This window comes from Geotrypetes seraphini, chromosome 2 (assembly GCF_902459505.1).
Source record: "Geotrypetes seraphini chromosome 2, aGeoSer1.1, whole genome shotgun sequence".
NCBI classification, from domain to species: Eukaryota; Metazoa; Chordata; class Amphibia; order Gymnophiona; family Dermophiidae; genus Geotrypetes; species Geotrypetes seraphini.
In genome coordinates, this window is record NC_047085.1 from 159,390,232 (window position 1) to 159,413,711 (window position 23,480).

General features: G+C 45.0%; 1 protein-coding gene across 4 annotated transcripts in view; it reads left to right on the plus strand.

Moving 5' to 3' along the window:
- Positions 1 to 23,480, plus strand: part of LDLRAD4 (low density lipoprotein receptor class A domain containing 4) — a 766,771-nt gene that overhangs the window by 252,137 nt on the left and 491,154 nt on the right. For all 4 annotated transcript variants that reach the window (XM_033934148.1, XM_033934146.1, XM_033934145.1 and 1 more), the window contains one exon: positions 2,273 to 2,760. In XM_033934148.1, the coding sequence (XP_033790039.1) occupies positions 2,721 to 2,760 (40 nt within the window). In that variant the 5' untranslated portion in view covers positions 2,273 to 2,720. The remainder of the gene's footprint in view (positions 1 to 2,272; positions 2,761 to 23,480) is intronic.

Below are 23,480 nucleotides of genomic sequence, written 5' to 3' on the forward strand. Positions count from 1 at the left end.
CACTGGCCCATCAAGCCCAGTAGCCCGATCACACGGTGGCCAATCCAGGTTACTAGTACCTGGCCAAAACCCAAAAATTAGCAACATTCCATGCTACTGATCCAGGGCAAGCAGAGGCTTCCCCCATGTCTTAATAACAGACTATGGACTTTTCCTCCAGGAATTTGTCCAAACCTCTCTTAAAACCAGCTACGCTATCCGCTTTTACCACAACCTCTGGCAACGCATTCCAAAGCTTAACTATTCTTTGAGTGAAAAAATATTTCCTCCCATTGATTTTAAAAGTATTTCCCTGAAGTTTCATCGAGTGTCCCCCCCTAGTCTTTGGTTTCCCTTTTTCTTAAATTTCAATGTAAATATCTAGTCAGTTATGGGAGCAACTGGTATCATTTTAAGATTCTATTCAGTTTGAGAATTTTGTTAAAAGATAAGCCTGCTGAGCAGCATGTTAAATGCCACATATATATGCTTTTGGTTTTAAACTTTTTAGATATAGTGTGTGGGAGTAGAAAAAGGATTCTAGTACAATATGGTTCAACAAGTATAGAATGGAAGTAGCATTTTTCATTTTTCAATTCAACATACAAACAGTTATGGTATCATTTGTATCAGTGAAAGCAGTATAATGTCTCTCCATCGCCAGATACTGTGTTCAAACCTCTGCAAATGAACACACAGAACCTTATCATACTACATCAGCACCAAGAATGCCAATTGCACCAACCCCACCTATGAAAACTTTCTCCTAATTTTTTTTTCCAGGATCACATTTCCTTTTCTCTTTCTTCATTCTCCTATCTTCTTCCTTTCCTTACTGATATCTTCCTCTTACATTGACTCTTGTTTTATCTCATCTGCCTTTTGACTCCATTTTTCTCATCTCCATTTTTTTTTTTACCTAACTATATCTACATTTCATTCTTCCTTTTCCCCTCAGATTTTCAGTCTCCCTCTCTTCACCTTACACCTACTTACCCATCTCTCTCATTCCTTCTCTATCCACCTATTCCCCCATCTTTCACTCACTTTCTAGTCCTTATTTCCTTTTTCTGTACCCATCCCCTTCACAGCCTGATTTGCCATCCTCTGCCTCTCATTGCTTCTTTCCCTATTGGTCATCTCCCGACTCCCTTCATTCTCTTTCTGTTACATTACTGCCTATCCAGGCTTTCATTTCCCCTTTTATGCTCCTCCTCAGATCTCCTTCAAAGACTTGTCTTCTTTCTTTGCCTCTCATTCACTTTATAGACCTCTATCCTTTTTCAGTTATCACCCAACTCCTCCTCCTCCTCCTGCAACCCGTTTCTCATCCCCATATTTCTGCACTCTTACCTCACAGCCTAACTTTATCCAGGTACCTATCTGAATATTGCTGATACGTGGATAAGTACCATCAGGCTCATTATACCCAAATGTTCCATGCTATTATCCAGGATAGCTAACGCCAAATATTTTGATATAAAAAGCTCATGGTGATTGGTGTTTAAAAAAAAAATAAAAAAATGCTGATTTGCACTAGCCAAAATTGACCTGAAGATCCTTTGTCTTCCTTTCCCTCAGTCTCATTTCCCTGCCTTTTTAAAGTACCATTGCCTCAGTATTTTGTATCAATTATAATCTGCATTGCAACGTTTGATCTAACTTCAAGTTCTCCAGATTATAGTCAAAATAACCATTGCTTGCATTACTTGTCTTTGATTTTCTTCTGTTAGATATACTATGTATGATCTTGTTTGACAAAGTAGATGTAGGTTACCATAGAGACACCAAGCCGAGTCTACTACTATGCTTAAACTCCTAATATATCTATATCTATGTTCTCCTGTGTATTATTCAAAAGTGATAATTTAATAAAATGCTTGATTTATTCTTTGCAACTAAGAATATTGTATGTTAGAGATCTCTTGGGAATATAGCATATTTTTTCCTATTAATTGCAATTCTGTTGTTGTGGAGAAGCTTTCCTCCTAACACACATCACGTTTCATCTCTACTAAATGTGGCCTTTGGTATGCAAATCACCTCATGGTTTGTGAGATAGGCACAAGCCCCTCAGCACTGTTTATTGTTGCACTTCAAAGTATTATAAGGCCACACTTTGTATTCCAGCAAAAACGACAGTATTTCCCTTCTGAGGATCTCATTTGTTATCCTTGAAAGTGCATTTGTTTTTTGGGGGGTTTTCCCCCATTTATCTGGGGCTGTTAATTTTAATATTTATTTAGGTCATCAAGAAACATAATTTTTACATATGTTTCCTTTTTATCTTTAGGGAACTCGCTGAGGTGAGAAAGGAGAACGCATGAAAGACAAGACAAGAGACTGTTGGACGTTAACAGAAATAGAGTTCTGGAGAAACAAAGGATGCTGGGCTGCTGACAACAAAATATCAGTAGGAATTGATAAATATAAATATCGAGGAAAGCCGGTTCATGGCGTCTTGGTTTTTGGAGTTTTAAGAGCGCCACCATGGCAAAGTTTCTCTGGCTGGACGGCTGAAGTAACTTCATCCTACAAGGCTCATTACAGTGCCTTGGCTGCATCTGCTTACAAGGTCTGGGAACGGTAAAGGTGGGAGTTCGATGGTCTTAGATGGTTTTGAGTGGTGACAAATGGACTTTGGCCAGCTAAGATGGAAGTGACTTGACAGCTTCTTGCCTAGTAATTGTCTTGTGTGGACAGGTTAAGGTTGGAATTACAAGCTTTGCTGGCAGAGCAGTATGCAGGAAGCTGGTTCTCAGGCCACAAATGCTTTCACAGGTAAGGAATTTCCATTGGGCAAAAGGGAAACTTGGAGTCCTGTTTAATGGGTAGCAGTTCTCTTTTTTTAATTTTTCCTTTTCTGCACTGAAAAGCTTGTTCTTTAGCAGCTTGTATAAGGACTATAGTAATTGTTCACATACTGTGCTTACTTGAATATAAGCCCATCTAAATATAAGGATTCAAGACAAAGTTAGACAAGTTCTTGCTGAACCGGAACGTACGCAGGTGAGGCTGGACTCATTTAGAGCACTGGTCTTTGACCTAAGGGCTGCCCCATGAGTGGACTGCTGGGCACTATGGACCACTGTTCTGACCCAGCAGCGGCAATTCTTATGTTCTTAAGGGTGGTGGGGGGAATAGGTCTTGTATACCTTTTTTTTTTGTGGCTTCATAGTCAAAGTGGTTTACATATATTATTTTGTACCTGGGGCAATGGAGGATTAAATGACTTGACCAGGGTCACAAGACGCAGTGCTGGGATTCAATCCTACAGCCTCAGGGTGCTGAGGCAGCAGCTCTACCACTAGGCCATTCCTCACCTCCATATAAGTTGAGGCACCTTCTCTCCCTATCACTACCAAAGGAATGGGGATGGTTGACTCGAATATAGGCCAAGGATAGAAATTTGGGAGATTGTGACTAGCCAATCTACAAAAACTACTAGAGTTAGAGATAGTGTGAGGACAGGACTAGGGAAATGGGGGAAGAAAGCTGTATTATGTCTTTTAATTGTGGGGATGAGGTACTTGTGGCTATGTCCTGCTGCTTGATAGAGGTCAATCCGGCTGATATTTAGCAATATTTAATCTGCCAGAAACGTCGCTGACTGGTTAAATAGCACTTAACCAATAAAATGCAAATATTTAGTGTGCTGAATATTCGCAGTTAGGGCCATATTTTATAAACGGAGTCCCGGTTGTAAGCAGCAGTAGGCATCCTACCGCTGTCTTAACCAGCCAATGTGGATGCACATTTTCCCCCCCAAAAAAACAACCCAAGGCAGGCCGCCTATACTGTAAGGGTCTGTTGCGGTTGAGGGAAGCATGTAGGGATGCTTAAGCTCGCCCAAGGCTTGGTATGGGCCCGAAAGTGTCCGTTTTCAAGATTAAGCAGCCCTAGGCATCTCCCTAGGGCCACGATAGGTGCCTGAAATGTAGGCCATTGAAATGCTCGCCTACATTTCAATTAGACGCGGCCGCTAAACTGATTGTGGCAAGGAAATCTCCCTATCGCGATCAGCTGAGCAGCCGCGGCAGGGAATCCCCGAACCCCACCACAAGTCGGCCAGCAGGAGGGATGCCCATTCCCTCCTTCCTTGGACAGTGTGTGTGTGCGGGGTGTTCGGGGGTCACAATCCTCTTATGATTTAACAACTTTGAATAATTTTGAGTTATTAAAAAGCAGCAGTTCCAGATCATACCCCTGGGGAACCCCCCTTCTGCATTGAGAAGACTGACCATTTAATCTATTTTTTTATCTTTTAACCAGTTCTTAGAACATAATAAGGCATTTCATCCTATTCTATAACTCTTTAATTTCCTTGGGAGTTATTCATGAGCTAATTTGTCAAATGCCTTTTGAAAATCCAGATACACAATATCAACTGGCTTATCTTTAGCCACATGTTTAGTTACCCCTTCAAGAAATGTAGTAGATTGGTGAGGCAAGATTTCCCTTGAATAAATTCATGTTGGCTTTGTCTCATTAATTCATGCTTATGCATATGCTCTGTAATTTTGTTCTTTATAATAGTCTATAATTTTCAGGATAATCTCGGGAACCCTGTTTCAGTGAATTGAGCTTTCAGGATATTCCTAACCTTTCTGATGTAGTCTTTGGTGATTGTGTTCTTTACCGTCCATATGTTTGATTTTATCTATCTATAGAATGCCTGGATATTTGTAGGCTCCTTCACTGTCTAATCCCTCTGTGAACTACTTAAGGAACATTTATATGCCTTCAATGACAACCATTTTTCATAGGATGGCACAATTGTTTAATCCAAATTCAATGGCAATATCTTTATTGAATATTTAGACATTATTTAGGAATGGTCCAATTTCCATCTCTGACTTTTCACAGAGCTTCAAAATATTAGTTGTACAGTAGATGGCAAAATTTTGGGAGATGTCATCCCAATCTGATAGCCTAAGGCTGTTCTTTCAGTATGAATAATGGAATCAGGGATCACAAACTACAAAGGTTAGAGTGAGTGCCTCTGAAATATTCCTGTTCTGATGTTCATCTGACCTACTGCTAACTTTCAGTTCCATTGTCCATTGATTCGTTACTTTCTGCAGAAAGTTTCTGCTATTTTCACTCACTCCAGTTATTCCTAGGCATTTCAAAATCCAACTGTGTAGCAATGAGTTAAAAACCTTCTTACAATCAATCAAAACTACATTCAAGCTCATTTTTCAATGTTTGCAGTTTCCCAGGAGTATTTTATCGATCAAAAGCTGATCTTTCATGTCTCTGATATTTTGATGGTGTCTGTTTTGTTCCTCTAGAACAGGGGTGTCAAATGTCGATCCTCGAGAGCCGCAATCCAGTCGGGTTTTCAGGATTTTCCCAGTAAATATGCATGAGATCTATTTGCATGCACTACTTTCATTGTATGCTAATAGATATCATACATATTCATTGGGGAAATCCTGAAAACCCAACTAGATTGTGGCCCTTGAGGACCGACATTTGATACCACTGCTCTAGAAGCAAATTGTCTCTTTCATAATGACCCTAAACTGTGTCATGCCATTGATGTCAACAGGTTGAACATTGTTGACAGACAGGTTATTGACCTGTAGTTGTTTGAGACTCTCCATTTTGTTGGGTCTTTTTGAAGAAGGTAGGTCTTCCCAGTTGTCAACTAGTCTTTAATCTCCCTCCTTGCAGTATGTTATCAAATTGGTCGGCTGTTCTTGGATGTAAACTATTCAGATGTTTGAGCCAGATCTTTCTTGGTTTTCCCTTTTTTCAGCTTCTTTTTTTTTTTTCATATCTTTCAGATTGCTTGCATTTGATCCAGGATCAGCATTAAATGTTACTCTATATAAGATAAATTCCATTTATAGACTAGCGCCTAGCACAGAATTTTTTTGACTACTAAGATTCAGGGGCAGATTCTGTAAAGGAAGTCTAAAAGTTAGGTGTTGTTTAGACGGCCAGCAGCAGAATGCTGAGCGCGATTCTATAATGTATAGACACACTATAGAGAATCACGCTCAGCGGTGCTGAGTGAGTCTAGGCGCATCTATATTGTTAGATGTCCTTTGCAAAATCGCATTTTAGGCATTACATAGATTTCTTAATAACATCTAACTATAATGTTACCATGTGTTAGCATTATGACATCATTAGAACGGCGATTTTATGGGGGTTTTTAACATTAAAATTGTATGCAGTAAAATGCTGGTACCACTATTATATTTTATATACCACTTATATCCAATGTGATATTTAAATTTGGCTCCTTTATCATATTTATCTTCTGCTCCAGTTGCCCATAATCTCAAGGAGCATTGGGGGATTTGAACCAGCAACGTCAGTGTGCTAAGGCTGTAGCTCTAATCATTGCACCACACACACAAACTGCATGTCATTTCCAAAGCCAAGCTTTTATCCTTGCTTTACAAGCAGTCATTTCTCTAGGATAAATATCCAACATGTACCTTCAACACTTGTCCAGTTCCTCTTTTGGCCTCTGTTCCTCAATCAAAGCACATAAAAATAAAATAAAATATATATATATATACATACACACACACATATATATATATACTGTATATTGCATACTATATCCTCTATTTTTTGGTGGAAAGAGGACTCCTTGCAAAAGCGGGTCTACTTTTGAGGGTGAGTTGGGTGCTAGATAGGCTTGAGTTAGGAGGCTATGACTTAGACATACTTGATGCATCCGCATATAGATGAATGGGGCCTTATTGTTTGGGGTATAGAGGTCTCCAATTTAACATTAAGGTCAAAAGATGTTTAATAATACATTAATTAAGCAAAGCACATGCAAAAAATATATATATTGCATACTAAACCTTCTATTTTGAGAGGGAAAAAAGGACTCCTCTTTGATAATAATAGGAAAAGATGTTTAATAATGCATTACTCAAGCAAAGCACTTGAAATATATATAGCATACTAAACCTCATTCCTAAAAGGCTAAGAAAATAAGAAGAGAATCCCTACTCACAACGGCTTTAGTTCAGAGCAAGTGAACATATCTGATGCACAATCTTGACATCACTGTGACATCATAAATATGCACCTAGATGGCAGAATGCCACAAAAAAACAATAGGAATATGTGCTGGGGTCCTGACCATACTAGGGATTTGAACCCAGCACTTTGGAAAAATGGAAAAAGTGCCTTTAACTACTGAGCCATAGGAGATTTCTTTTAGGCAGGGGTTTCTGCATTGTGAGATACTAGCCATCTCAGGGAAAAAAATGTTTCCCTCTGGACCCTGGAAATGACAGTGTGCAAATGCAAATTGCAAAGTCCACAACCTATACTCTCTTATGAGACCAAAAAGAATCTGTTAAGGTACTTAGGGGGAGGAGGGGTGTAGATTAGAACCCATGACCTGTGGAAGATGGAAGAAGTTTCATTAACCACTGAGCCACAGGTGCTTCCTTTTAGGCAGAGGTTCCTATTATTTTTTAGTGACATTCTGTCATCTAGGTGCATATTGATGAGGTCACAGTGATGTCAAGATTGTGCATCAGAAACGTCCACTTTCTCTGAACTACAGCCATTGTGAGTAGGGTTTTCCCTTTTTATTTTCTTAACATATATATATATATATATATATATATATATATATATATATATATTTCATGTGCTTTGCTTGAGTAATGCATTATTAAACATCTTTTTCTATTATTATCAAATAGGAATCTTCTTTATCCTAAAAACTAGAAGGTTTAGTATGTAATATATATATTTTTTTCATGTGCTTTGTTTAAGTAATGCATTATTAAATATCTTTTGATCTTAATATCAAACTGGAGTCCTCTTTACCCCCCAAAATAGAGCCCCGTTCACCTATATGTGGATTCCTCTGGCATGCCTAAGTGATGCCTAAGTCACATCCACCTAACTTGCATCCAGCTAACGTCCAAAAGTAGACCTGGTTTTGCAGCGCCTACATCGTAGGCATTGGATAGATGTGTTAGGATGCTGTGCTGAATGCAATTCTGTAAATGGGCATCTATATTGAAGCCACGCCCACGCTACACCCATACCTACCCTGTTAGGCACAGCTTTTTACGATGGGCGTCTATGAAATTGTGGATGCCTATTTTGTGAATCACGTCCAGCCATTGGACGTCTAACTTCCAATTATTGCTTGTTAAAGCCATTAATTGGGCTTATTATCCACTATATTTGGATACCTAAGTCAATGGATGTCAACATTGTGGACACCTAAAGTTAGACGTCCTTTACAGAATCAAAAAAGGAATCACTACCAGAACCAAAGAAGTTATCCTGCCACTATATCGGGCAATGGTGCGCCCGCATCTGGAATACTGCGTTCAGTACTGGTCTCCGTACCTTAAGAAGGATATGGCGACACTCGAGAGAGTCCAGAGAAGAGCAACAAAAATGATAAGGGGCATGGAAAACCTTCCATAAGCTGAGAGGCTGGAAAAACTGGGGCTGTTTTCCCTGGAAAAACGGAGACTTAGAGGGGACATGATAGAAACTTACAAGATCATAAAGGGTATAGAGAAGGTAGAGAGGGACAGATTCTTCAGACTGGTGGGGGAAACAAGAACAAGAGGGCACTCAAGAAAATTGAAGGGAGACAGATTCAGAACGAATGCAAGGAAGTGCTTCTTCACACAGAGGGTGGTGGATAATAGTGCTGCCCGATTCAGAGAAAAATATTTCGATTCGATTCGATTCACCCTGTTGAATCGATTTTTCGATTTGATTCACTGTTAATGACACAGCTTTTTAAGTTTAAACATTTTATTTAACCAAGGCAATATCATATCAAAAATTCCCAGCTTCCATCCCCAGTCCCCCAGACTCACCAGCCCCCCTGCTGATTTCCAGCTTCCATCCCCAGCCCCCCAGCCTCACCAGCCCCCCTTCAGATTCCCAGCTTCCATCCCCAGCCCCCCAGACTCACCAGCCACCCTGCTGATTCTGAGCTTCCATCCCCAGCCCACCTGCCGATTCTGAGCTTCCATCCCCAGCCCCCAAGACTCACAAGCCCCCATTCTGATTCTCAGTTTCCATCCCCAGACCCCTGCCAATTTCAGCTTCCATCCCCAGCCCCCCTGTCGATTCTGAGCTTCCATCCCCAGCCCCCCTGCTGATTTCAGCTTCCATCCCCAGCCCCCGACTCACCAGCCCCCCTGCCGATTCTGAGCACTCCCTGCCGATTCTGAGCCCCCTGCCGATTCTGAGCCCCCCTGCCGATTCTGATCACCCCCTGCCGATCCTCAGCCCCCCTGCCGATTGAGAACCCCCCTGCTGATTCTGAGCACCCCCTGCTGATTCTCAGCCCCCCATGCCGATTCTGAGCACCACCTCCGATTCTCAGCCCCCCTGCCGATTCTGAGCACCCCCTGTCAATTCTCAGCCCCCCTGCCGATTCTGAGCCCCCCCTACCGATTCTCAGCCCCCCTGCCAATTCTGAACCCCCCTGCCGATTTTCAGCACCCCTGCTGATTCTGAGCACCCCCTGCCAATTCTGAGCCCCCTCTGCTGATTCTCAGCCCCCTGACGATTCTGAGCACCCCCTGCCGATTCTCAGCCCTCCCTGCCGGTTCAGTTACTTACTCGATTGGATGTGGAATCGCGGGGAAGAGAGGAGAAATACGGAGACAGCCAAAAAATACCCTTTGCTTCCGACTGGTCCGCTGCACGAGGCCTGCTCGCTCCCCCTCGACGCTCCCACGTTCTTTCGTTTCTTCTGATGTAACTTCTGGTTTTGCAAAACCGGAAGTTACATTAGATGGAAACGAGTCCGGCGGCCGGCAGTCAAAAAAGAATGAACTTTAATTGGAATGAATCGTTAAGTCTGTTTTTTTACAAAAATGAACCGATTCGAATTGATTCATCTGATTCGAATCGGTGAACCGATTCGAATCGTGAATCGGGCAGCACTAGTGGATACCTGGAATGCGCTTCCAGAGGAGGTGGTAGAGCAGAGTACGATTTTGGGTTTCAAAAAGGGGTTGGACAAGTTCCTGAAGGAAAAGGGGATTGAAGGGTATAGTTAGAGGGGTACTATACAGGACAAAATGTCTTAAATAAAGGATCACTTACAAGTCACTGACCTGGGGGGCCACCGCGGGAGCGGACTGCTGGGCATGATGGACCTATGGTCTGACTCGGCAGAGGCAATGCTTATGTTCTTATGTTCTGCCCCTCAGTGTTTATTAAATTCTCTCTCTATGAAGATACCCAGACAATGCCCAGTATCCTAGATTATCGCAATATAATATACTTAGCAGGTTCCTATAAAAATTTCCAAAAGTTACAAATTATTCAAAATTCCACAGTACATCTGATATTTAATCTGAAGAAATTTGATCATCTTTCTGTTTGTTTGTTTGTTTATTTTTACCAGAAATTATATTGACTCCCAGTACAGGCTCCAAGATATTATTCCAATTGGTATGTGTTTGTTATAAGATCATGTTTGGTTTAGTTCCTTCTTACTTATATGCTCATCTTTCATTTCTTTAGCCAAATAATCTTTTCGAAATATTACTTATTTCACTTTTCCGTCAGTAAAGAAATGCAAATATTAAAGATATGGAACCAATCTACTTACTTCCAAGCGGCCAAATGGGAATCTATAATTTGACACTTAGGGCTCTTTTTACTAAGGTGTGCTAGCGTTTTTAGTGCACGCAGGAAATTACCGCGCGCTATACTGCACGCTATGCTTCTAGAGCTAACGCCAGCTCAATGCTGGCATTAAGGTCTGGTGCGCGCGGCAATGTAGCGCACGCTATTCCACGTGTCAAAGCCCTAACGCAGTGTAAAGATTAGCACGCGCTAATCACGTGCTAAACAAAAAATACTAACACAAGCTCTGTGGAGGCATTAACGCACGCTAAAACCGCTAGCGCACCTTATTAAAAGAAGCCCTTAATTTCACTATCATTCTCTTACATGTATTTTAGAAGAGTAATGAAAATGTATTTGTGTAGTAAATTTGGAAAATGATTATTGTGTGGTTTTAATTGATTGCAAATTCAACAGTTAATGTGCTGATTTTAACCTTTGTGAATTGCATAGAACTGTGAGGTATCTCCAGTTCATAAAGTTTTATTTTATGGTATGTTTTTTTAATGTCTGAAACCATAAAAAAGCAATTGATGGTAAAGCAGTGAAGGGTAGCTCTACCCTCTGATTCAGTGGGCTGTTATGCTCATTACAGAAGTCATAATATTTATCTTTACACTGTCTTTATTAGAACAACTAACAGCCATAACATAAAACATCATATTTCGGTGGGTGGGTGTTGTTTTTTTTTTGTGAAGACTACAGCATAACTTCAATAATTATAGGTTTCCCTACCTATGATGCCATAATAATAGTGCTTGAACATACGCATATCTCACTGAGGTGCACTAATGAATTTAACGCTCGTTAAATGCCACACAGCCCAATGTACATGTATGGGATTCTTAGCATTTAATAATAATAATAATAATAACTTTATTCTTATATACCGCCAACAATCTTGCGACTTCTAGGCGGTTTACACACACTAATTTGTTAGGATATGCTAAATCTATTAGTGCACCTTAATAAAAGGACTCCTAAGCATGATACGTATCAGGTTTAATATCCTGGTGGCTATAATGAAATGTAGGGTGGCTACCTCATAACTTTCAGTTCAGCATGCATGCCCTGCGAGCACCATGTTTGTTGACAGTACTATTGTTTGTCCCTGGTATATGACCGATGACAACCTTTAAATCGTTCTGAAGATATGTATTACTTAACCTGACCATTAGAAACCTCTTAAACAGAAAGCAAGAGTAGTGTGGTTTTTTGGTTGCTGTATTTTAAAATAATAACCATGTAGCCCAGCAACATGAACACATCCTATCACAATTCACACATACTTGAATTGACGTATTGAGGGAGTATGAGAAATGGAGTAAGGAAGGAGGGGGTGGATGTTTTGCCAGCACTTCTCCTAAATCAGGGATGTCAAAGTCCTTCCTCGAGGGCCACAATCCAGTTGGGTTTAAAGGATTTCCCCAATGAATATGCATGAGATCTATTAGCATACAGTGAAAGCAGTGCATGCAAATAGATCTCATGCTTATTCATTGGGGAAATCCTGAAAACCAGACTGGATTGCGGCCCTCGAGGAGGGACTTTGACACCCCTGTCTTAGATCCTTCTGGAGTCTGCCGGGATTTTGGTGAACTTATTCTACTACTACTACTACTACTACTAATTACTTATACAGTGCTACTAGACATACACAGTAGAGAATGACACGGGGAAAAAATCTGTCCCCGTCACCGGCCCACCATCCTCTGCACCTCCCCGTCACCGCCGTTCCCTTCACCGCCCCGTCACCGTCACCGCCATCCCTTTCACAGCCCCGTCACCGCCACTGCCATCCCATTCACCGCCCCGTCACCGTCCCCGCTGCATCCATATAAGCCTTAGTACTGTAATATTTAGCTTATTCCTTTCTTATAAATCAAAGTTCCTGCTGCTGAACTAGAGAAAGAGATGTTCAGCTGGCAGGGCTTTGTTTATAAATTTTTATCAACACAACTAATATACTATTTTATCCTAAAGCAAAAAATAAATAAATAAATATAATTTTTTTTTCTACCTTTGTTGTCTGGTTTCTGCTTTCCACATCTTCTCATTGAATTCCTTCCATCCACTGTGTGTCTTCTCTCTGCGTCTTCCATTTGCTGTTACTGTGCCTCTCCCTTAACCCCCCCCCCCAATTGGTCTAGCACCCATCTTCTTCCCTCCGCTCCTGCATAGTCTGGCATCTGTCTTCTTCCCACTCTGTCTTCCACATTTCCCTTGGGGGTCTGTTCCTCTCCACCCTCCTTCAATGTCTGTTCTATTCCTTTCCACCACCACCCTTCCCTCCCTCCTTTACCATCTGTTCCTTTCTACTACCCTTCAGCTCCTCTCGCGTGGCCTATCTACCTTCCTTCCTCTTATTTTCATGGCACGTTACAATGTAATTTGTGCAAGCCACTGGAGCCTGCAAGCTCGGTCCCTGTCCCATCCCCACAAACCATCTCGCTTCTGTGCTCCTATTTTCTCCATTTCTAATATCTCCCCTATGTATCTGTCATTGCCCCCCCTGTGTCCATATACCATCCCCATGGCATGTCCCCTTTATGTCTCTGTCCCTATGCCCCATGCACATAATTTCCCCTCTTTCTGTTACCTTCCTGTGTCCAGATTTCCCCTATCTTCCTCTTCCATACCAGTGTGTCTCTTCTTTTCAACCCCATCTAGCTTTTTTCCCTCTTTCTTCCCCCCCCCTGCTTCTAGCATCTGGCTCACCTGCCAGTCCTTCCCTTTCTTTCCTGCTGTGGGTTTTTCTTTCCGACTTCATCCCCTTGGCCCAGAATCTCTTTCCCTTTCACTCCCTCCTTCCAATTTGAGCCGGGAACACTAGCGATCGCACGGTCCCCGCAGCTCACACCCGCCTGCCCAATCGATTCTAGTGTTTAGCCAGCTCTCTCCCTTCTCCTCACCTTAGTTTGTAGATTTTCTTTTTCGGCGACCCGCACGCTATCAGAGAGCCGCGCACGCGCGGCTGCTCAGTGTTCAATCTTCTGCTCTGCTGCAACTTCCTGTTTCCGGTTGCGTCAGAGCAGAAGATTGAACACTGAGCAGCCGCGTGTGCGCGGCTCTCTGATAGCGTGCGGGTCGCCGAAAAAGAAAATCTACAAACTAAGGTGAGGAGAAGGGAGAGAGCTGGCTAAACACTAGAATCGATTGGGCAGGCGGGTGTGAGCTGCGGGGACCGCGCAATCCTTCATGCCTCACTGCGGGGACAAGACCATTCACCGCCCCGTGGGCGGTGAATGGCCTTGTCCCCGTCGCCGCAGCGACTGCTAGTTTTCTTCCCCGTTTTCGGCGGGTGACCCGCGGCTAAAATGCGGTGGCCGCGGGTAAACCGCCACCGTGTCATTCTCTAATACACAGCACTGTACATCAAAACACAGAAGAGACAGTCCATGTTCAAAAGAGCTTACAATTTAAACAAGACAGATAATAATAATAATAATTTATTTTTTTATATACCGCAAACCTTCAGTTCGAGGCGGTTTACAATAAGAAAAAGCTAGACATAAAGTGAATTACAATAATCGTCAAAAGGTTTCTCAGAAATATACAGATTACAATTAATTCAAAATCAGAATCAAAATTAATTTGTCTCAAAGGTGTTTCGACATAAAAAGAGACTAAAAGATACAATAAATATGGATCATACTCAAATATTTCTTACAAGATAGAAAATACAATTAAGTCATTATCCCAGGACAAGCCGGCAGCATATTCTTGACTGATAGGTGACGGCACCGACGGAGCCCCGGTACGGACAATTTTAGAGTGATTGCACTCTAAGAACTTGGAAAGTTCTAGTAGGCCGCACCGCGCACGCGCGAGTGCCTTCCCGCCCGACAGAGGCGCGCGGTCCCCAGTTTCTTAGTTTCCGCGGAGCTAAGAAGATGTGTTTCTTTCAACGGCTGTTGAAAGACTTTTTTGGTATCGCCTTCCCGCTCGCGTAAACCCTTAAGGAAATATTATTTCCTTCATTTTCTTTTCTTTATTTAAAAAAAACAAACAAAAAACTTTGGGTTTTTTTCAATTCTTTTTTCGCCCCGGTGGGGCCTGTTGCCACCATCGAGGCCTCGGCCTTCGATTTGGCAGAAGCCGTTTTTATCCCAGGACAAGCAGGCAGCATATTCTTGACTGATGGGTGACGGCACCGACGGAGCCCCGGTACGGACAATTTTAGAGTGATTGCACTCTAAGAACTTGGAAAGTTCTGGTAGGCCGCACCGCGCACGCGCGAGTGCCTTCCCGCCCGACAGAGGCGCGCGGTCCCCAGTTTCTTAGTTTCCGCGGAGCTAAGAAGACGCGTTTCTTTCAACGGCTGTTGAAAGTTATTTTTTCTACTTTATATCGCCTTCCCGCTCGCGTAAACCCTTTTTGGAAATTTTATTTCCGTTATTTCTTTTCTTTTCTAAAAAAAAAAAAAAAAAACTTAATTTTTTTTTTCTTCAGTTTTCGTTTAGCCCCGGCGGGGCCTATTGCCATCATCGAGGCCTCGGTCTTCGATTTGGCAGAAGCCGTATTTACTTTCATGCCCCCTCAACCCGGGTTTAAAAAGTGCCAGCGGTGCGCTCGACCAATTTCACTGACAGACCCACACAACTGGTGTCTGCAGTGTCTTGGTCCTGACCATCGAGCGTCTACCTGCTCCCGCTGTGTGACTTTAAAGAAGAGAACACTTAAAAAACGCCAGATATAGCAGCAGTTATTGTTCGGCACCGAGATGTCTGATTCCGCACCACCGGCACCGACGTCGGCTCCATCTCAGTCGGCACCGACTTCGTCGACACCGCGCGATACTGCGCCGGCGTCGCACCCCGCAGGTAAGCCGGCTAAGAAGCCTTCCCCGTTGGAGCGTCCTCCGGTCTCAGTAGCAGCGAGTCCAATCCTGCCGACCACGAGGCGTCCACGGAAGCGCTCCGTCCCGATTGAGGTGAGCCCCTCGACATCGGGTTCCTCTTCGGAGTGTAGAGCGGCACCCAAGGTACCGCAGAAGAAAAAAGCGATACCGGTGCCTTCATTGGACGAGCGCATTGCCGCAGTCCTGCAGGTCCAGCTAAAGGAACAACTCCAACAGCTACTCCCTGCTCTTTTGACTCCGAACCTTCCAGTCCCGGTCCGGTCCGGTCTGAGCCGCCGGTACCGACGGTGCAGCAGCCCCCTCTATCGGCATCCACTTTGTCGGTACCGGGGCACATCACTTCTTCGGTATCAATGCCAATCTTGGCACCGGAACCGAGACACCAGGCTGTTCAAACATCGGCACCGGCACAACCCTTAACGTCTCCCGGTACCGGTTCACAGAGGTCTGGTAAGTCGACTCATAAAACTCGACACCTAGAACCCTCCACACCGGAGTCACGGGACCGCAGTTTTCAGGTGAGGGACCCTGATCTGTGGGGTGATTCAGAAGAGCCTTTCCTCTCTGAGGGAGAGTGTTCATCAGGGGATGAGGATCCTTCTGGTTTTGATCCATCTTCCAAACCTGATGCAACTTCTTTCACCTCTTTTCTTAAAGAGATGTGTGACTCTTTATCTATTCCCTTGGAGGCTGAATCCAAAAAATCCAAGGCATTTTTAGATGCTCTTGACTTTGACCAGCCTCCAAGGGAATTTCTCAAGCTGCCTCTCCATGACATTGTAAGAGAGACATTTTACAAGAATCTAGAGACACCTTTGACCATTCCAGGAGCTCCCCGTAAACTGGACTCCTTATATAAGGTCATACCAATTCCAGGCTTTGACAAGCCTCAACTCCCCATGAGTCTTTATTAGTAGAGTCTACTTTAAAGAAATCCACGGGGGCTAGTGTGTATGCCTCTGTCCCTCCTGGCAGGGAAGGTAAGGCCATGGATAAGTTTGGCAAAAGGCTGTATCAAAATGCAATGCTAGCGAACAGGTCAGGAAACTATGCTTTCCATTTTTCCTTTTATCTTAAGCATCTTATTCAAAGTTTGTCATCTTTTGAGAAATATCTCCCTGACCGTAAGAAACCAGCCTTTCGCCAAGCTTCTTCATCGCTCTTGCAACTGCGCAAGTTCATGGTCAGATCAATTTATGACACTTTTGAGCTGACCTCTAGAGCCACGGCTATGTCAGTGGCTATGCGACGACTGACCTGGCTCAGAGTGTCCGAACTCGATGTCAATCACCAAGATCGACTGGCCAATGCACCTTGCTTAGGAGATGAGCTGTTCGGAGAATCCATGGACTCTACTACTCAGAAACTCTCAGCTCATGAAACTCGATGGGATACTCTCCTTAAGACAAAGAAGAAGACCCCACCTTCTAGGCCTTTTCGTCAACAATCGGCCTACCAACGAAGGTTTGTGGCTCGTCCCTTACCTCAAACACAGCAACAACCCAGGCGTCAGAGGCAGCAACAGAGGCAAACTGCTCGACTTGCCCAGCAGCAACAGCAAGTGAAACCTCCTCCTTCTCAAAAGTCAACTCAGCCCTTTTGACTTGATTCTCCTGGACATAGCCAATCTTCCTCCTTCTACTCATCTTCCACAGCCCATAGGAGGACGCCTTATACATTTCATAAGCCGTTGGGAAATCATCACCTTGGACCTGTGGGTCCTCAACATCATCCGTCACGGCTACTCTCTCAACTTTCAGACACCTCCTGCCCAAAGTCTACCAAGAGAGTCTGCTTTCAACACTCCTCGGTCTTCCCTCCTTCTTCAAGAAGTTCAATCCCTCCTCCTTCTGAACGCTATAGAGGAAGTTCCTCTAGATCAGAGAGGGCAGGGATTCTACTCCCGTTATTTTCTAGTCCCCAAAAAGACAGGAGATCTAAGACCCATTCTAGATCTTCGCGATCTAAACAAATGCTTGGTCAAAGAGAAATTCAAAATGCTTTCTCTGGCCACTCTTTACCCTCTTCTCAATCAAGGCGACTCCCTCGATCTCAAAGAAGCATACTCTCATATACCGGTCAATCTGGCCTCCAGACAGTACCTACGCTTCATGATCAATCGTTGTCATTACCAATACAAGGTGCTGCCCTTCGGTCTTGCCTCCTCTCCAAGAGTGTTCACCAAATGTCTGATTGTGGTGGCTGCCTTTCTACGATCACCCACCTTCAGGTCTTTCCTTACCTGGACGACTGGTTAATCAAGGCCAATTCATCTCAGACTGTTCTCCTGGCCACCAACCAAACCATCATGTTTCTTCAACTTCTGGGGTTCGAGATCAATCTACCCAAATCTCATCTCATTCCCACTCAGAGACTTCAATTCATCGGAGCTGTCTTGGACACAGTCCTCATGAGAGCGTTCCTGCCATCCAACCGTCTTCAAACGCTTCTATCTCTGTGTCAGCAGGTGCTTCTACAACTCTCCATCTCTGCCAAGCAAATGATGATACTCTTGGGTCACATGGCTTCCACAGTTCATGTTACACCCTTCGCACGTCTTCACCTGCGCACTCCTCAATGGACCCTAGCTACCCAGTGGTCCCAAGCGATGGATCCTTGCTCACGTCACATATCTGTCACATCATCTCTTCGTCAGTCTCTACAATGGTGGTTGATATCCTCAAATCTATCCAGAGGTCTTCTGCTCCATCTACCTCCTCATCAACTTATCATCACCACCGACGCCTCCCCTTATGCCTGGAGAGCCCATTTGAACGAGTTCCAAACTCAAGGACTTTGGACAGCCCAGGAAAAGAAGCATCACATCAATTTCCTGGAACTCAGAGCGATGTTTTATGCCAAGGCTTTCCAACATCTTCTCTTCCCTCAAGTTCTCCTGCTGTGCACAGACAATCAAGTTGCGATGTACTACATCAACAAGCAGGGTGGAACGGGCTCTCGCCTCTTGTGCCAGGAAGCCCAGAAGATCTGGACTTGGGCCATAAATCACCATCTATTCCTGAAAGCTATCTACATTCAGGGAGAGAAGAATTCCTTAGCGGACAAGCTCAGCAGAATTCTCCAGCCTCACGAGTGGACACTCGATCCTTTCACTCTACAGTCCATCTTCGCTCAATGGGGCACTCCTCAGATAGACCTCTTTGCAGCTCCTCACAATCACCAGCTGCCCCTATTCTGCTCCAGACTCTACTCTCCTCACCGTCTGGCAGCGGATGCATTTCTCCTCGACTGGTCCAATCTGTTCCTGTATGCTTTCCCTCCTCTGCCTCTCATGTTGAGAACCTTGTTCAAGCTCAAGAGGGAACGAGCCACCATGATTCTGATTGTTCCGAGGTGGCCCAGGCAACATTGGTTCTCCCTTCTACTTCAACTCAGTTCCAGGGAACCTTTTCTTCTTCCACTGTTTCCTTCTCTGCTTACACAGCATCAGGAGACCCTTCTACATCCCAACCTCCAGTCTCTGCACCTGACAGCTTGGTATCTCTCGGGCTGACTTCTCATGATACGCTTTTGTCTCAGCCTGTTCGTTCAATTCTAGATGCCTCCAGGAAACCGGCCACTCTGCAATGTTACCATCAGAAGTGGACACGTTTTTCTTCCTGGTGTCTTCTTCATCATCATGATCCCACTTCCCTTGCAGTGGAGACCTTGTTGGATTATCTTCTTTCTTTGTCCGACTCTGGCCTCAAGTCCACTTCAATCAGAGTCCACCTCAGTGCTATTGCGGCTTTTCATGAGCCAGTCCATGGAAAACTCCTCTCAGCTCATCCCTTGGTGTCCAGGTTCATGCGGGGTCTTTTTAATGTGAAACCACCTCTTAAAGCCCCTCCTGTTATCTGGGATCTCAATGTAGTTCTTTCCGCTTTAATGAAGCCTCCATTTGAACCTTTGGCTACCGCTTCTTTCAAGTTCCTCACTTGGAAGGTACTTTTCCTTATTGCTCTTACCTCTGCCAGGAGGGTCAGTGAGCTACATGCACTAGTTGCGGATCCACCTTTTACAATCTTCCATCATGACAAGGTGGTTCTGCGTACACATCCAAAGTTTCTCCCTAAGGTTGTCTCTGAATTCCATCTCAACCAATCTATTGTTCTGCCTGTCTTCTTTCCGAAACCTCACTCGCATTCTGGAGAACAGGCTCTGCATACTTTGGACTGTAAGCGGGCTCTGGCTTACTATTTAGACCGTACTAAGCCCCACAGATCATTCCCTCAACTCTTTCTGTCCTTTGATCCGAATAAATTGGGACGTCCTGTTTCTAAACGTACGTTGTCTAATTGGCTGGCAGCGTGCATTTCATTCTGTTATGCTCAGACCGGACTGGAAGGTTCTGTCACGGCCCATAGAGTCCGAGCGATGGCAGCATCTGTAGCTTTCCTCCATTCCACTCCTATTGAGGAAATCTGCAAGGCTGCTACTTGGTCCTCAGTTCATACTTTTACATCTCATTATTGTCTGGATGCATTCTCCAGACGGGATGGACACTTCGGCCAATCTGTTTTGCAAAATTTGTTTTCCTAATGGCCAACCTTCCCTCCATCCCTCTTTTTGTTAGCTTGGAGGTCACCCATCAGTCAAGAATATGCTGCCTGCTTGTCCTGGGATAAAGCACAGTTACTTACCATAACAGGTGTTATCCAGGGACAGCAGGCAGATATTCTTGCGTCCCTCCCACCTCCCCGGGTTGGCTTCTTAGCTGGCTTATCCTAACTGGGGACCGCGCGCCTCTGTCGGGCGGGAAGGCACTCGCGCGTGCGCGGTGCGGCCTACCAGAACTTTCCAAGTTCTTAGAGTGCAATCACTCTAAAATTGTCCGTACCGGGGCTCCGTCGGTGCCGTCACCCATCAGTCAAGAATATCTGCCTGCTGTCCCTGGATAACACCTGTTACGGTAAGTAACTGTGCTTTACCTTCATGCCCCCTCAACCCGGGTTTAAGAAGTGCCAGCGTTGTGCACGACCAATTTCACTCACTGACCCGCACAACTGGTGTCTACAGTGTCTTGGTCCTGACCATCGAGCGTCTACCTGCACCCGCTGTGCGACTTTAAAAAAGAGAACTCTGAAAAACCGGCAGATCCAACAGCGGTTATTATTTGGTGCAGAGATGTCTGATTCTGTGGCACCGACATCGGGCCCGTCTCAGTCAGCACCCACCTCATCGACACCGCGCGATACCGCATCGGCGTTGCATCCCTCAGGTAAGCCGGCTAAGAAGCCTTCCCCTTTGGAGCGTCCTCCGGTCTCAGTAGCAGCGAACCCAGTCCTGCCGACCTCGAGGCGCCCACGGAAGCGCTCCGCCCCAATAGAGGTGAGCCCCTCGACCTCGGGTTCCTCATCCTCGGGGCATAGAGTGGCACCGCAGGTACCGCAGAAGAAAAAGGCGGTACCGGTGCCTTCGCTGGACGAGCGGATTGCTGCTGTCCTGCAGGTGCAGCTTAAGGAGCAGTTGCAACAACTTCTTCCTGCACTTTTGACACCGAGCCTTCCGGTCCCGGTCCGGTCTGAGCCACCGGTACCGACAGTGGAGCAGCCCCTTTTATCGGCATCCACTTTGTCGGTACCGGTACATTCTGCTTCCTCGGTCTCCATGCCAGTCCTCGCACCGGAACCGAGAGCTCAACACCAGGCTGTTCAAACTTCGGCACCGATGCAGCCCTTAACGTCTCCCGGTACCGTGTCTATGAGGTCAGGTAAGTCGGCACGCAAATCCCGACACCTGGAATCCTCCACACCGGAATCTTGAGACCGCAGTTTTCAGGTTAGGGATCCTGATCTGTGGGGTGACTCGGTGGACCCTCTTCTCTCTGAAGGGGAATGTTCATCTGGTGATGAGGATCCTTCTGCTTTAGACCCATCCTCTAAACCAGATGTAACATCTTTTTTGAAAGAGATGTGTGACTCTCTCTCTATTCCCTTGGAGGCTGAGTCAAAGAAATCCAAAGCTTTTCTTGATGCACTGGATTTTGACCAGCCTCCAAGGGAATATCTCAAATTACCTCTCCATGACATATTGAGAGAGACTTTTTACAAGAATTTAGAGACACCTTTGACCGTCCCAGGAGCCCCCCGCAAGTTAGACTCTTTATATAAAGTCATCCCGATTCCTGGGTCTGACAAACCACAGCTCCCACATGAGTCTCTATTAGTGGAATCCACTCTAAAGAAATCCACGGGAGCTAGTGTGTATGCCTCAGTCCCTCCTGGCAGAGAAGGTAAAGCCATGGACAAATTTGGCAAGAGGTTGTACCAGAATGCGATGTTGGCCAACAGGTCAGGGAATTACGCTTTCCATTTCTCATTCTATCTCAAGCATCTCAAACAAAATCTGACTGCTTTTGAGAAGTACCTCCCTGACCGTAAAAGATCTGCCTTTCGCCAAACTTCTTCATCGCTCTTACAACTTCGTAAATTCATGGTCAGGTCGATCTATGACATCTTTGAGCTGACCTCTCGGGCCACGGCTATGTCGGTGGCCATGCGCCGACTGGCATGGCTCAGAGTTTCAGAACTTGATGTCAATCATCAGGATCGACTGGCTAATGCACCTTGCCTAGGGGATGAGCTGTTTGGAGAATCCATGGACTCCACTACCCAAAAGCTCTCAGCTCATGAAACTAGGTGGGATACTCTCCTCAAAACAAAAAAGAAAACCCCACCTACCAGGCCTTTTCGTCAGCAATCGGCCTACCAACGTCGATTTGTGGCTCGTCCTTTGCCACCGGCACCTCAACAACCCAGGCGTCAGAGGCAACAACAGAGGCAAAACACTAGACCAGCACAGCAGCAACAACAGGTGAAGCCTCCTCCTCCACAAAAATCCTCACAACCCTTTTGACCTGGTTCTCCAGGACATAGCCAGTATCCCTCCATCTGCCCATCTTCCGCTGCCTATAGGAGGACGCCTTACTCATTTCATAAACCGTTGGGAAACCATCACCTCGGATCAGTGGGTCCTCAACATCATCCGCCACGGCTACTCTCTCAACTTTCAGACTCTTCCTGCCCAAGGTCTACCAAAAGAGTCTGCTTTGAACACTCCTCAGTCTTCCCTCCTTCTTCAAGAGGTTCAATCCCTCCTCCTTCTGAACGCCATAGAGGAAGTTCCTCTAGATCAAAAGGGGCAGGGATTCTACTCCCGTTATTTTCTAGTCCCCCAAAAAACAGGAGATCTCAGACCCATTTTAGATCTTCGCGATCTCAACAAGTGCTTGGTCAAAGAGAAATTCAGAATGCTTTCTCTAGCCACTCTTTACCCTCTTCTCAATCAAGGCGACTGGCTATGTTCCCTCGATCTCAAAGAAGCATACACTCACATACCAGTCAATCTGGCCTCCAGACAGTACCTACGCTTCATTATCAATTGTTGTCATTACCAGTACAAGGTGCAACCCTTCGGTCTTGCCTCCTCTCCAAGAGTGTTTACCAAATGTCTGATTGTGGTGGCTGCCTTTCTACGTTCCCACCACCTTCAGGTGTTTCCTTACCTGGACGATTGGTTGATAAAGGCCAATTCATCTCAGACAGTACTTCAGGCCACCAACCAGACCATCCTGTTTCTGCAATTTCTGGGGTTCGAGATCAATCTACCCAAATCTCATCTCATCCCCACTCAGAGACTTCAATTCATTGGAGCGGTCTTGGACACAGTCCTCATGAGAGCGTTCCTGCCATCCAACCGTCTTCAAACGCTTCAATCTCTATGTCAGCAGGTGCTTCCACAACGTTCCATCTCTGCCAAGCAAATGATGATACTCTTGGGTCACATGGCCTCCACAGTTCATGTCACACCCTTCGCACGTCTTCATCTGCGCACTCCTCAATGGACCCTAACTACCCAGTGGTCCCAAGCGATGGATCCTTGCTCATGTCACATATCTGTGACATCATCTCTTCGTCAGTCTCTACAATGGTGGTTGATATCCTCAAATCTCTCCAGAGGTCTTCTGTTTCATCTACCTCCTCATCAACTTATCATCACCACCGATGTCTCCCCTTATGCCTGGGGTGCT